The sequence below is a fragment of the Chanos chanos genome, chromosome 1 (genome assembly GCF_902362185.1).
Source record: "Chanos chanos chromosome 1, fChaCha1.1, whole genome shotgun sequence".
In the NCBI taxonomy this organism is placed as follows: Eukaryota; Metazoa; Chordata; class Actinopteri; order Gonorynchiformes; family Chanidae; genus Chanos; species Chanos chanos.
The window spans coordinates 18532876-18544706 of NC_044495.1; the positions used below are offsets into that span (position 1 = coordinate 18532876).

Genomic DNA, 11831 nt, shown 5'->3' on the forward strand with positions numbered 1-11831 from the left:
TGTGTGTGTGTTTGTCTCCCAGTCAGCTGCAGTGTGGGGACATTTTATAGTGGGGAACAGGAGCAGTGTGTACAGTGCCCACCAGGAACCTACCAGGACACAGAAGGCCAACTGTCCTGTGAGCCCTGTCCAAGCACAGAGGGACAGGGTATCGCAGGGGCCAAGAACATCTCTGAATGTGGAGGTGTGTTTATGTTTGTCCTCTATTTCTTCACACTGGTTATGAGTTTCAGTGCCACACTATACCCCAAAAATGCCCATACCAAGTGTATAGTGTTCAACAATAAGATAAAAACATAAGTGTAGTAAGGGAATAGGTAAGGAACTGGTGATTCAGAATGAGTTGATTGATGTTTATAGGTTCACTCAGAAGTGCAGAAGAGTAGGGCAGACTCTTTAAATACTTCTGATGTAAATGTGATGCTCTGACATGTTGATTCAAAACAAGCAAATTAAGAACTAAGTAGTGCACTCCTGATCTCAGGTCTGATTTTTTGGTTAGTCTTTCATTCTCAGTTAAGAGGACAGTATCAGTGTTCTTCTGTTCTCTGTCAAAGAGGTGACAGTGACCCTCAGTAATGCTGAAAATTTGTAGAGAGTAAATTGTGCTTTGGCTCCCCCTTGTGGTCAGCCTCGCTTAGTGTTGAGCAGTTACTTAACTTCTTCCAAAACAATTTATAAACTAATTTAATCTCAGATTAAACCTCAGTAATGACCTGAGATTTGATGTCTTAGACTACTGAAGCGTAATTTTACTCTATTTAAGATATGAGTGAAAGGCAGAGAGATTAAGTAAATATTTCACTTTGACAGCTTTTGTCATATAGACTCTACAGAAGATCTAAGTCCAAGTTCCTTTCTGGAACAATTTACAATATTCGTACTTTTGGGATATTTTTTGAAGATGTAAATATGAGATTATTGTCACTTGTGAAACGTTAACTAGTGTAGAACTAGTGTATGCCTCTGTAGATAATCATATAAAGACATATATTATTAGCTGTAGTTCAGAATCTGTTTGAGCGTGTGTTATTGTGTGTACGTTTAGGCCAGTGTCCTGCGGGCCATTTCTCTGCTGACGGGTTTCTGCCGTGCCAGCCATGTCCCCTGGGCACCTTCCAGCCTGAACCAGGCCGGGTTTTGTGTTTCCCCTGTGGTGGAGGCCTCATGACCAAACACATCGCCAGCACATCTTTCAGAGACTGTGAGGCCAAAGGTAACACACTGATCCACGCACACACACCGAGGGAAAGCTCGACTCACATTCATTTTCCCTTGTCTGTGTTTCTCTAGATGTTTCTAGATGATGCGTCCATTCTTCTTCTCTCTTTCTTTTTTTGTATATCTTAGAGATTTTGAAGCAATAGCATTATATTTTGGGAGTCACATATAGTGAACATGGAATTCTAGCAATGTTTGGTGCTGAGAACACATAATGCTGAACTTTCCATTTTTTCCCTTACTTTTTCATCCCTTCTTTGTAATATACCCTCCTCTCTCTCTCTAGTTCACTGTGCTCCAGGGCATCACTATAACTCCACTACCCATCGCTGTATCCGCTGTCCTGCTGGCACTTATCAGTCTGAGTTTGGTCAGAACTACTGCATTACGTGCCCTGGAAACACCACCACAGACTTTGATGGAGCCACCAATGTATCCCACTGCAAGAGTAAGAAAACATTTTCGTCTAACACCGAAAACAAGAGGAAGCATTTTAGTGAGGCACAGCTTATTAATCAAAGAGCTTTCTTGGACAAACATTTTAGTGTAACAGTGCGAAAATTGGTGCTACATCATAGTGAAATAGTAGTTTGATTACTATGTTTACATTTGTGTGTGTGTGTGTGAGACTGACATTCACAGTGTTTTCTCTCCCCTTCTGTAGACCAGTTGTGCGGTGGGGAACTTGGAGATTTTATGGGCTACATTGAGTCTCCTAACTACCCCGGAGACTATCCTGCCAACGTGGACTGTGTCTGGACCATAAACCCCCCAAATAAGAGACGTATTCTCATCGTTGTGCCCGAGATCTTCCTCCCCATTGAGGACGAATGTGGAGATGTTCTTGTCATGAGGAAAAGTGGTATGATCATCACCCCTGAGAAAGTAACTGTGTAATATGCTTACTTATCTGTCAGTCAGTCTGTGAATAACATGAGGTAAATTTGTCAGTTATTCAATAATACTCTTCATCACTACTATCAGTTTTACCTTTCTAAGATGCTCTGCCAATAACATAGACAGTGAACTGGTTACTCAGTTAGTTAAACTCCGGAGTACAGTCAGTGAATAAGCCTGTTTTCAGCCTATTACAGTCAGTAGGTTAGTTAGCTATACTGTCAATCAGTCACTTGGTCAATAAATAGGAAATTGAGGGGAATCAAATAACTGATGAGATGCTTTACCTGTAGCCCTGCCCACCTCCATTACGACCTATGAGACGTGCCAAACGTACGAACGACCAATTGCCTTCACCTCCCGCTCCCGGAAGCTCTGGATCCAGTTCAAGTCCAATGAGGGCAACAGTGGCAAGGGCTTCCAAGTGCCCTATGTCACCTATGATGGTCAGATTCCTCTCTGTTCTGGATGTACACATACCCTCCCACACACACACGCATACACACCATACTACACACACAAACACGCATACACACCATACTACACACACACACACACACACACACGCACACCAAACACCACACCACACACACACATGCATATAAACACTCATGTAAGTGCCACTTTCCTTCTCTGTCAGTAAAACGTAATTGCCTCAGCAAGACTGTTTACAGTTGTCAGAATGCTCTAGTGAAGATTCCACTGGGGACTGCGCTGTCTGAATCTAATTGTTTGCCTGCTGTTGTGTTGTAGAGGACTACCAGCAGCTCATAGAAGACATTGTTCGTGATGGTCGACTCTATGCCTCTGAGAATCACCAGGAGATATTAAAAGTAAGAGCCTCTAAATCCACCAACTGCAACAATGTGATAAACTTGTAACAACAATAACAACAGTAGTGCCTCACATAGTTGTATAACTACATATGGCTTTCAAATGAGCGTTATAAAGCTTAAAAAAACGTGTGTTCACCTTGGCCAACTTGTCAAATACATAAATGATCGAAAAAGCCCCGCATTTTACATGTCATACATATCATATGTATGCATCACATTATAGCCATATGACCTATTTAATGTCACACCTAATAAAGGTGGATTAAAGGGTATAGTTTTTCTCTTTAGGCGTTTCAGGCTTTACAGGGTAAATCTTAGCTGATAATAACTTTACCTTTGAAGTACCCACTTTTAGTCTGTTGACAAATTGCTTCAAATTATTAGCACTCCTATCTCCTGTGTGGTTTGCTTTGATCCTTCTAGTGGGGGGAAAGAACTTCTGTTCTCACCCGCGTTGGCTCAGACCCGTCTGAGTCGTGTTTGACTGGCTCTTCTCTCCTCAGGATAAGAAACTGATCAAGGCGCTGTTTGACGTGCTGGCACATCCTCACAACTACTTTAAGTACACCGTTCAGGAGTCCAAGGAGATGTTCCCTCGATCCTTCATTAAACTGCTACGTTCCAAAGTCTCCAGGTTTCTACGACCGTACAAATAGTCTCACAGACCCCCTCTTTTACACACCTCCTGTCTCCCTTCCTCCTCTCTACTCACTCTCCTCCACGATCATGCTCGCAAGTTAGCTCCCAGAATGCCTCAAGCACGGGAAGAGGAACTTCTCTGGCCCTCCTCCTGTCCTCTTGTCTGCAGTCATTCTTTTGACTTTAAACCTTTACTGTGTATCTTTGTCTTTTCTTGTTTTCCCATCTTTCTGTTTTTTTTTTCATTTGTTTTTTTTTTTTCCCTTTTTTTTGCTATGGAATATTTATATGTGCTAGAACATGCAGAAGCCCACATCTTGGATGTTTAATATCTCTATATATGTATATGTATGTACGTATGTATGTATATATGTATGTGTGTGAGTATGCATGTGCAAACCTGTGGTGTGTACATTCATACACACATACATAGATATGTATCCTGATTTTGAAAAGTTAATTTTCAGGCCCCTGATGTGCACGAGATTGAGTTTTGAAATGACTGGTGCACTTAAAGCTTTCTTTTAAAACCATTTTAAGACAGAAAATAGGGTCACTTTGAATCTGCTCATTTTTAAAAACCACAACACATTAGAATTTTTTTTTAACAAAAAGTAAGTGAAAACACAACTGCATAAGGAGATAAAGACTACCTGCTAGTAACAGAGAGTTACTATAGAGTTAAGTGTACGTTATGTAACTAATATTTGGAACTTTAATTGCACTTGAATTTATATTGTAAACTTTAGGTTTGTGTTGTATAGAAATGTTTCACCTTGGTTGTAGAAATGTCCTGATCTCACCTCTGTTTGGACCTGAGAACAAACCTGCCGAAGAAACGATAGAAAGGTCTTGTCACCTCTCCTGCACACCATGTCACAAAAACAAACAAACAAACAAAAAAATGATGTCACTCTCTTTCACAGAAATATTTCTAACAGTTTCAGACACAAAAGTCTGCCGAAATGTTGGTATTGTTAGCATGTGGTTCAGAGGACTGGGGGTGTCTGATTGTGCCCTGCCATGTCAAGTAATGAATGTAGCAGTCTGATATATGTAGTATGTGTGTGTGTTATAAGGAATAGTACAGATCTCTTTGCTTTGTACATATGGTAAATGTAGTGATATGGGTCAGATGGTAATGTTACCCTCATTTATTCAACAGGATGAGGGCAACTGAGCTTTGAATTAGCAACTGAGAACGTGAATGCAGAGAAATCTGCTTATTAAATACCTACTATATACTACTAACATATATTACATATCTATTATATAGTAATTACATATGTATTATCTTTGTGCTGGGCATAGAGATACTAAACTCATAGCCTTGATTATAGACCCTGTTACAGACTGTATAATGTCCATTGGGCATTACTAAGCTCTTAAATTCAAACCCAGAACTAGCAGATTCCACTGCACTCATTAAAACCAAACCCTAGTGGTACAGCAAACAAATGGGATTAAGTTAGTGTGTGTTTGTATGTTTGTGTGGATGTGTACATGTGAGTATGTCAAGCAAGGCTGAAATCATACCCTGCTGACATGAGTAGAATAAGACATGTTATTTGAAACAATTATGAGAAAAAGACTCTATTTAACTTGGATTTGTCTGATCATTTTTAAGAAAATATCAAGGGTCCATAGGATCCAAATACTCACCTAAAACTCCGAGTCGATTCCCACTTTTCCACTCCCCAAACTGTTGAAGTGACATTTGTATGTGCATGTGTATGACAACATGCAAATAGGTCTCTAAATACTACATACATATTTTTATCTGCAGTTTATACAGAAGGCAGATAATACCAAGGCTGCAGAGCAGTGTAGCTATAGGACATGGACTCTCCAATGCTCTGTCTTCTCTCTCTGTCTCTGTGTGTCATGTACACATGCGTGCGCGCACACACACACATACACACACACAGACGCACGCATGTATGCACGCACATGCGCCCGCGCACACACGCGCACACACACATACACACACACACACACACACACACACACACACACACAGGTAAACATAGTACAACAGGAGTCTCTTTAAATAAGTAAAGCCTGTGTGAGTGATGCTGTACATAACATGCCCAACAGGAGAGGTGAACTATCCCTGCAAAGCTGCTTTGTTCAGATAAGCACTTATTATTGCAAGCATTTACTTTGTTCCATAGTGTCTGTGTACCTAACACACACACACACACACACACACACACATCCTATGGCACACATTACAGCATGCCTGCATGCTTTCCTTTTTTAACACACACAGGTGCACAAACTCTCATAACCATTTTTATTGTGATTCATCCAGCTCTTGTATTTGGTTCACAGGTCTGATTGTTTGTATGATTGTATGTTGTACTTTCTTTTACTCACATTTTGTTATTTTTCATTTACTAAAACTATTGGAATGGTTCTTTTTAAGAGTTAAGCTATCAGTAAAGCATTCTTTGTTGTAAGAGGGGACAAGAATGTATGAACTGTAGAGTCAGTTGTAGATTTCAGTGTTTGCCCTCACACACACACACACACACACACACACACACGTACACAAACACACACAGGCACATTTACACACATACACACATGCACCTTGCACATAACCATACACACTGAATTTCACCCACTCTGTGCACAAAATAGAACACACATGTGCACTCATGCAGATGGAGCTGGGATTGCTCCAAAGCATCTTCTGCTCTTCAAATAGAGATTGCGAGGAAGGCACAGATTGCTGCTGGTGTGGCTTCGTAACCTTTATAATGTCCAATATGTAAATGATGTACAAATGTTTGCTTTTTTGGATTTATTAAGTTAATATTTACGTTTAGAGAAGCAGATAAGGAGAGTCTGATGAAAAGAGCAACCTGTTCAAATTGCTGTTGTGTAAAAAGTGTGAGGACTGCTTCAGAGGAACCCACTTTAAGAATAGAAGAGCGTGTACTGCTACTCTCCTCAACTGTGCATCGCCATATTGAAAAAAAAAAGAAAGAGCAATTCAGCTGTGTGAACGTAAACCCCCGAGCCGAGGTAAAGTTGTGTGGAAGAGAAAGACGCTATTGTTTAAATTCTCACTTTAGAAAATAAATCATACAAACCTTGAGATTTGTGTGTACACATGTATGTGTGTGAGCGAATGTGTTCCTAAAAGTTCTTCTTCTTCTTCTTATTCTTTTTTTTAAATCACGCAGCATTGTCAATGCCACGCAGCGGGACACCGGTCCCGCTAGTCTTGTACCTTTTTCACAAAAAAAAAAAAAAAAAAAAATTGTCAGCATTAGTGTAATAATTATTTATGGTAGCCTAATAATATAACATAGAGTAACTTTTGTTTACTTAACAATATTCTCTATCTCATCATAACTATTTTTGATTTCACGAAGATCATTATCACCATCATCAATACCTGCAGGCCGACCATCCGGAGAGCTATGACGTGAACATAGCGCTACTGTAACGTAATGCGCATGTCTTTATAAACTAGTCTAAACTGTACTCATTTGCAAGTTTTAAAATCACCGCAAGGGTGCAACATACACCAACAGAAAGCCGATACGTTTACTTAACTTGTTCGAGATCACCGACCTTCCAAATTTCTTTCCACTGAATCTCTCTGGACAGCTGATGGGAGACACCCTTCCTTTTTCCAACAAATTTACATAAACATATCTTTTGTATTAAACTATGTCAAGGTTCTCGGCGTTATTGTGTAACTTATTTGAGAGAAATTATATTAAAATTTAATGGTTATCTGTCTCTGTGAAAAAGCCCTAAACCACTTTTGGTCGTTTAATTTGAAACGACCTGATTCAGAGATATTCGCTGACGTTAGTTGCTCGCCTTCTGTCTAATATGTCTACCCCATAGGCTTCTGTTTGACATGCCACGCTCAGTGTCATATGAGCCTCTCCGTGGAAAACAAGATGAGAAGACTTTCTGTAATTTTAGCATTTATTGAAAAGGATACTGTTATGGCCCGAGGACGCTAAAATGAAAACTGAAAAATATTGGAGTATTTTCATGTATGGGCAGCGATTAGAAAAATAATGAGAATAAAGGAGATAAAATATGTGAGCTATGGTGAAATATTGTTTGTAGGAAAACTGACGAGGTGCACTGTTTACTGATCGTGTTTAAGAGTCAAACGATCAAAATATAGCTGCATTTGACTTGTACGTGCGTCTTTGCCATTGCGCGTTCAACGCTTAGGAGTTGTCGAGTCAGTGCAAGGATAAATGAACTTGCTTTGTGGTCTCGTGATACTGAATAAAGGTTCCTGATCTATTATATTTTTAGTGTGTAAATCACAGTGTTTACCATATTCATTCTCGTTGCTACAGTGTCTCGTAGGCTACACTGAGTTCAATCATCAAGGCTACGCAAAATAATCGAAAAAACGAACAAATTATAAATTTCACCCCATGGCTCTTAACTGTTAAGTTCAGTATTTCTGTGCTGGTCACATATAGAGGTGTGAATCATGTCTGATGGGCTGTTTAGGATGTGTTTTGATAATGGATATTAATCTATTGCAGATAAATGTATAATTAGGTTAAATTAACCACAAAAACATACATCTTACAGGCAGCTAAAAGACTATATCAGGAAAATATACTGCACAACATTTCAGAGCCGCCAAAATCTATGGGAAACAAGCACTCAGTTTAAGGATGTGTCTTCTAAACATCTGACTGTCTCTTACTGCTCAATTGGCCACTGTTTGTGTTCTGTGTAATTACTTGCAAATGTATGTTTAATGTGTTATAAGAGGTAGCCTATCTGTGTTGCAACAAAATCATAGCGTTCCTCAGTGTGAAATTTTGCCCACGTGCCCTAGATTGATATTTGCAGTCAACCACTCCACAGTTGCTCATCTGTTTTGCCCTGCATCTACAACAAGTAAACAGATGTCAGAGCAGAGGAGCATGTGTCTTAGATCACGTTTAATACTAGCTTATATCTTTCCCCCAAACTCCCCTGCTAACATTGCCTTCGCCATGGCTCCTCATGAAACAGCAGAAAGTGGAGCATACTTTGTCACCAAAACTCTTGCCAAATGTGCCCCAATTATCAGTTCTCTTTCAAAGTGAATTAGAACTCTTCTTATAGTGGTAGCAGTCAAAATAATGGATGACTGGGCCTGTCCAGCATTTTTATTTTAATGACCCAAAGTAAGATGGGATGTTAGTTGCATCATTAGTACACTTCAAGACTTGTATCATGAGTTCACCTACAGACAGTAACCTGTAGGTGAAACCTGAACGCTCTGACTGTACTCAAAAAACCTGAATAGGTATGCAACACATGAGCACAACTTATGTGTTTCTTATGGTACAGCCAAATGGCACATAACGACGTCAGCACCAAAAAAGTTAGTTAGAAAGACCTATAAACATGAGGTCTGAAAATAATCAGCATAGAAAAAAGCTAGGCTATTCATTCACTAATGAACTACTTAATCGTTCAACGTCTCTGACAAATTCAGTATGCAAGAGGACCCAGAAAAGAGTACTAGCATGCCAAGATCACAAATAAACCGTAAATATGACAGCATTAGTGCAGTTGGTATAGTTCCTAAACTAGTGTACAAGAAATACAAAGATCATGACGGAATACCCTACTCTCCGAATCTATTGTTTTAACCACTTGTAGACTAATTATTAGGTGAGAACCACAAACTTAGTCATCGTTATCATCATATTTCATGTACGCATACTTGTTTTATATGACAGCACCAAAATCAAACAAATAGTACCTATATCTACTTAAAAGTTACAGCATTGCGCATTTGTGACAATAAGCTTAAAGCCTTTAACGTGACAGTCATCAATAACATACCAGTCATCAGTAACAGACACCAGTGACATACTCTTCTTGCGCCTTCTCTCACCACATTAAACAGTTTGCTTATTTACATCATAAATCAGTTTATGACATAAACGTACTAGATTGTGGGCGAGCACCTTGTCCGGTCAGCTGCGAGAGGCGCCCCATGTTTGTTGCGCTATTTGCGGTCAGTAAAAACACGGAGTCAAAACTCTGAAACTCATAGAATCTTAGGAATAAAACGTAAGCTATATTAATTCAGCCGCTTAAACGAATTAGAAAAATAAGGGGTAGGCTAAATAATGACGCAAAAACAGTGCGGACACAGAAATGCGCACAGTAATGACATAAAGTTAATCAAAAATGCTTTTCTTCGGTCATCGAAAACGACTGAAATTGAATACATCTCTAGGATGTCCGCTCTCTATTGGCTCTCTCGCTAAGGATTTAAGATACTTCCTGGTACAAACGTTATAAGCAAGAGATGTGTCCCCTGGACTGTTCGTATGTGCAAATCAAAAGGAGAGCTGGAAAGATCCAGAGCCCGGCCAGTGTAAGGGGGAGTGTCTCATCGCCAGCAAAACACGCACTAGCCTACCACGCGGCTCCAGTTCAAACAGACCAGCGCGCGCCTCTGTAAAGGCTTTCTTCAACCTTTCTCCTTCGGCAGTCTGGTATTTGTGTTTTCACTGAACACAGAGACAAACGAGGAGATAATCTTCAGTAAGAAAATCAACGGCGAACGGATTCAGGACTCCACGCGAATCCAGGTTTGTCAGCTATCATCTCGGTTCATACCCGAGCTTATTAATATGGGTGTGAATGTGTGGATGCGCATAGAGAATAATAGCTTAACTACTGTTTCTCAACCAGCCTTGTCATTTGTCAACATATATATCACATTTCTTTCAAAGGACAGTGGAAGGACACGATATGGATGCTATAACTGATTTTAATATATTGTAGCATTTTCATAATAAGCTGAACGCTGTCAGTTAGTTTCGGACGGAAGAATTTAACAGGAACGCACAGTATCCTTCTTGTTTCTAGACACCGGGTAACGAACATCGCTTTGCCAGCGCCTTTCTCTTGGGGCGAGGCTGTCACACTTCGCCCTTAGGTCAGAGTTTACCGAAAATAGGTGCAAGTAGTTTTCTTAAGTTTAAAAAAAATCTGTAAATGTATTATGTAACGCGCAAGCTAGTATTTTCTCGTGATGGACCATTTAACGGTATGTGTTAAAGTTAACTTTCGATGAAATTGTGTACAAACTGGACTGTGAAGACATGAAGTACTTTTTAAAATCCATTTTGCTAATTCAGCCATGTAGTGCTTTTTAAATACCTTTTAAATATATGCATTTTTATTGTCTCGTAATTTCATATGCCTCAAATCCCCAGATAACCCTCAACCCGGTCACGGCACGTTTGATATGTGTGCGCTGTGACCTTGGGCAGTGCGTGGTAACAGTTTCTTTCAATGCAGTAAATTTCCAACTTTGGTTCACGTTACAGCTTAACAAACAGTAAATTGGAGATGTGTAAATTTGTGGAATTTTGACTTATGCAAGGGAGACCTCTGACTAATTCAAGTTAAATAAGTACAATTAAACAGCATTTTATGAATCTTCATAATGTTCCAATATTCGGAATGTTTTCATAGCATATCAAGTTCATTAACTGCTTTGATATTTTTGGGTTAAAAAATTACAGACACAAACATGTGTCTGTAATTTTGGGGGATTATCTGTAAATGAACACTTCCCACCACCTTTTCTGGACCTATTGCAATTCTGCAAACATTTCAAAGGTGATTATGTTCCACAGGAACAGGAATTCTAGATACACTTAAATTATGTGGAAAGTATTGTCTAATATTGGACCAGCACACAACCCATTGTGCGTCTCAATGATTGCATACATACACACACACACACACACACACACACACACACACACACACACACACACAAACACAAACACACTGTGGATTATGTTATATAGCCTTATCAGTGTCTAATAAAGCTCCATTCTGGTGCTGAATGTCTCATCAGTATAACTTTTGATCAGCTCTGTCATGGAAAGGGTTGTGAAAGTCAAAAATGGAAAAAGAGAATGTAATATTTTCTAATTTCCCTAAAGCTCTACCTGTACTCTACCTGTCGTTAACCAATAAAACATCTGCTTGTCTCTCTGAAATGTAGTGTTCCACTTCAAATTAAATATGATGACAATAAATTCACATATTGCTGTTTTTTTATGTACCATTGTACTACGGCTGAATTAATTTTGATTATTGTAGATATGAAAACTAATTTGCCTTGAATTTGCCTGTTGGGCAAATTATGTATTTTAGTACATATGTGTGCACTTGCATGTGCATGTTTGTTTGTGAGCTGATAATGGTGGT

The 11831-nt window shown here is 39.4% G+C and overlaps 1 protein-coding gene across 2 annotated transcripts in view; it reads left to right on the forward strand.

The window, feature by feature from the left end:
- Positions 1–3610, forward strand: part of scube1 (signal peptide, CUB domain, EGF-like 1) — a 64539-nt gene extending 60929 nt beyond the window's left edge. For both annotated transcript variants that reach the window (XM_030774104.1, XM_030774113.1), the window contains 7 exons: positions 23–184; positions 1049–1216; positions 1508–1669; positions 1886–2083; positions 2412–2564; positions 2872–2951; positions 3458–3610. In XM_030774104.1, coding sequence (XP_030629964.1) covers positions 23–184; positions 1049–1216; positions 1508–1669; positions 1886–2083; positions 2412–2564; positions 2872–2951; positions 3458–3610 — 1076 coding nt within the window. The remainder of the gene's footprint in view (positions 1–22; positions 185–1048; positions 1217–1507; positions 1670–1885; positions 2084–2411; positions 2565–2871; positions 2952–3457) is intronic.
- Positions 3611–11831: the final 8221 nt, after the last annotated feature.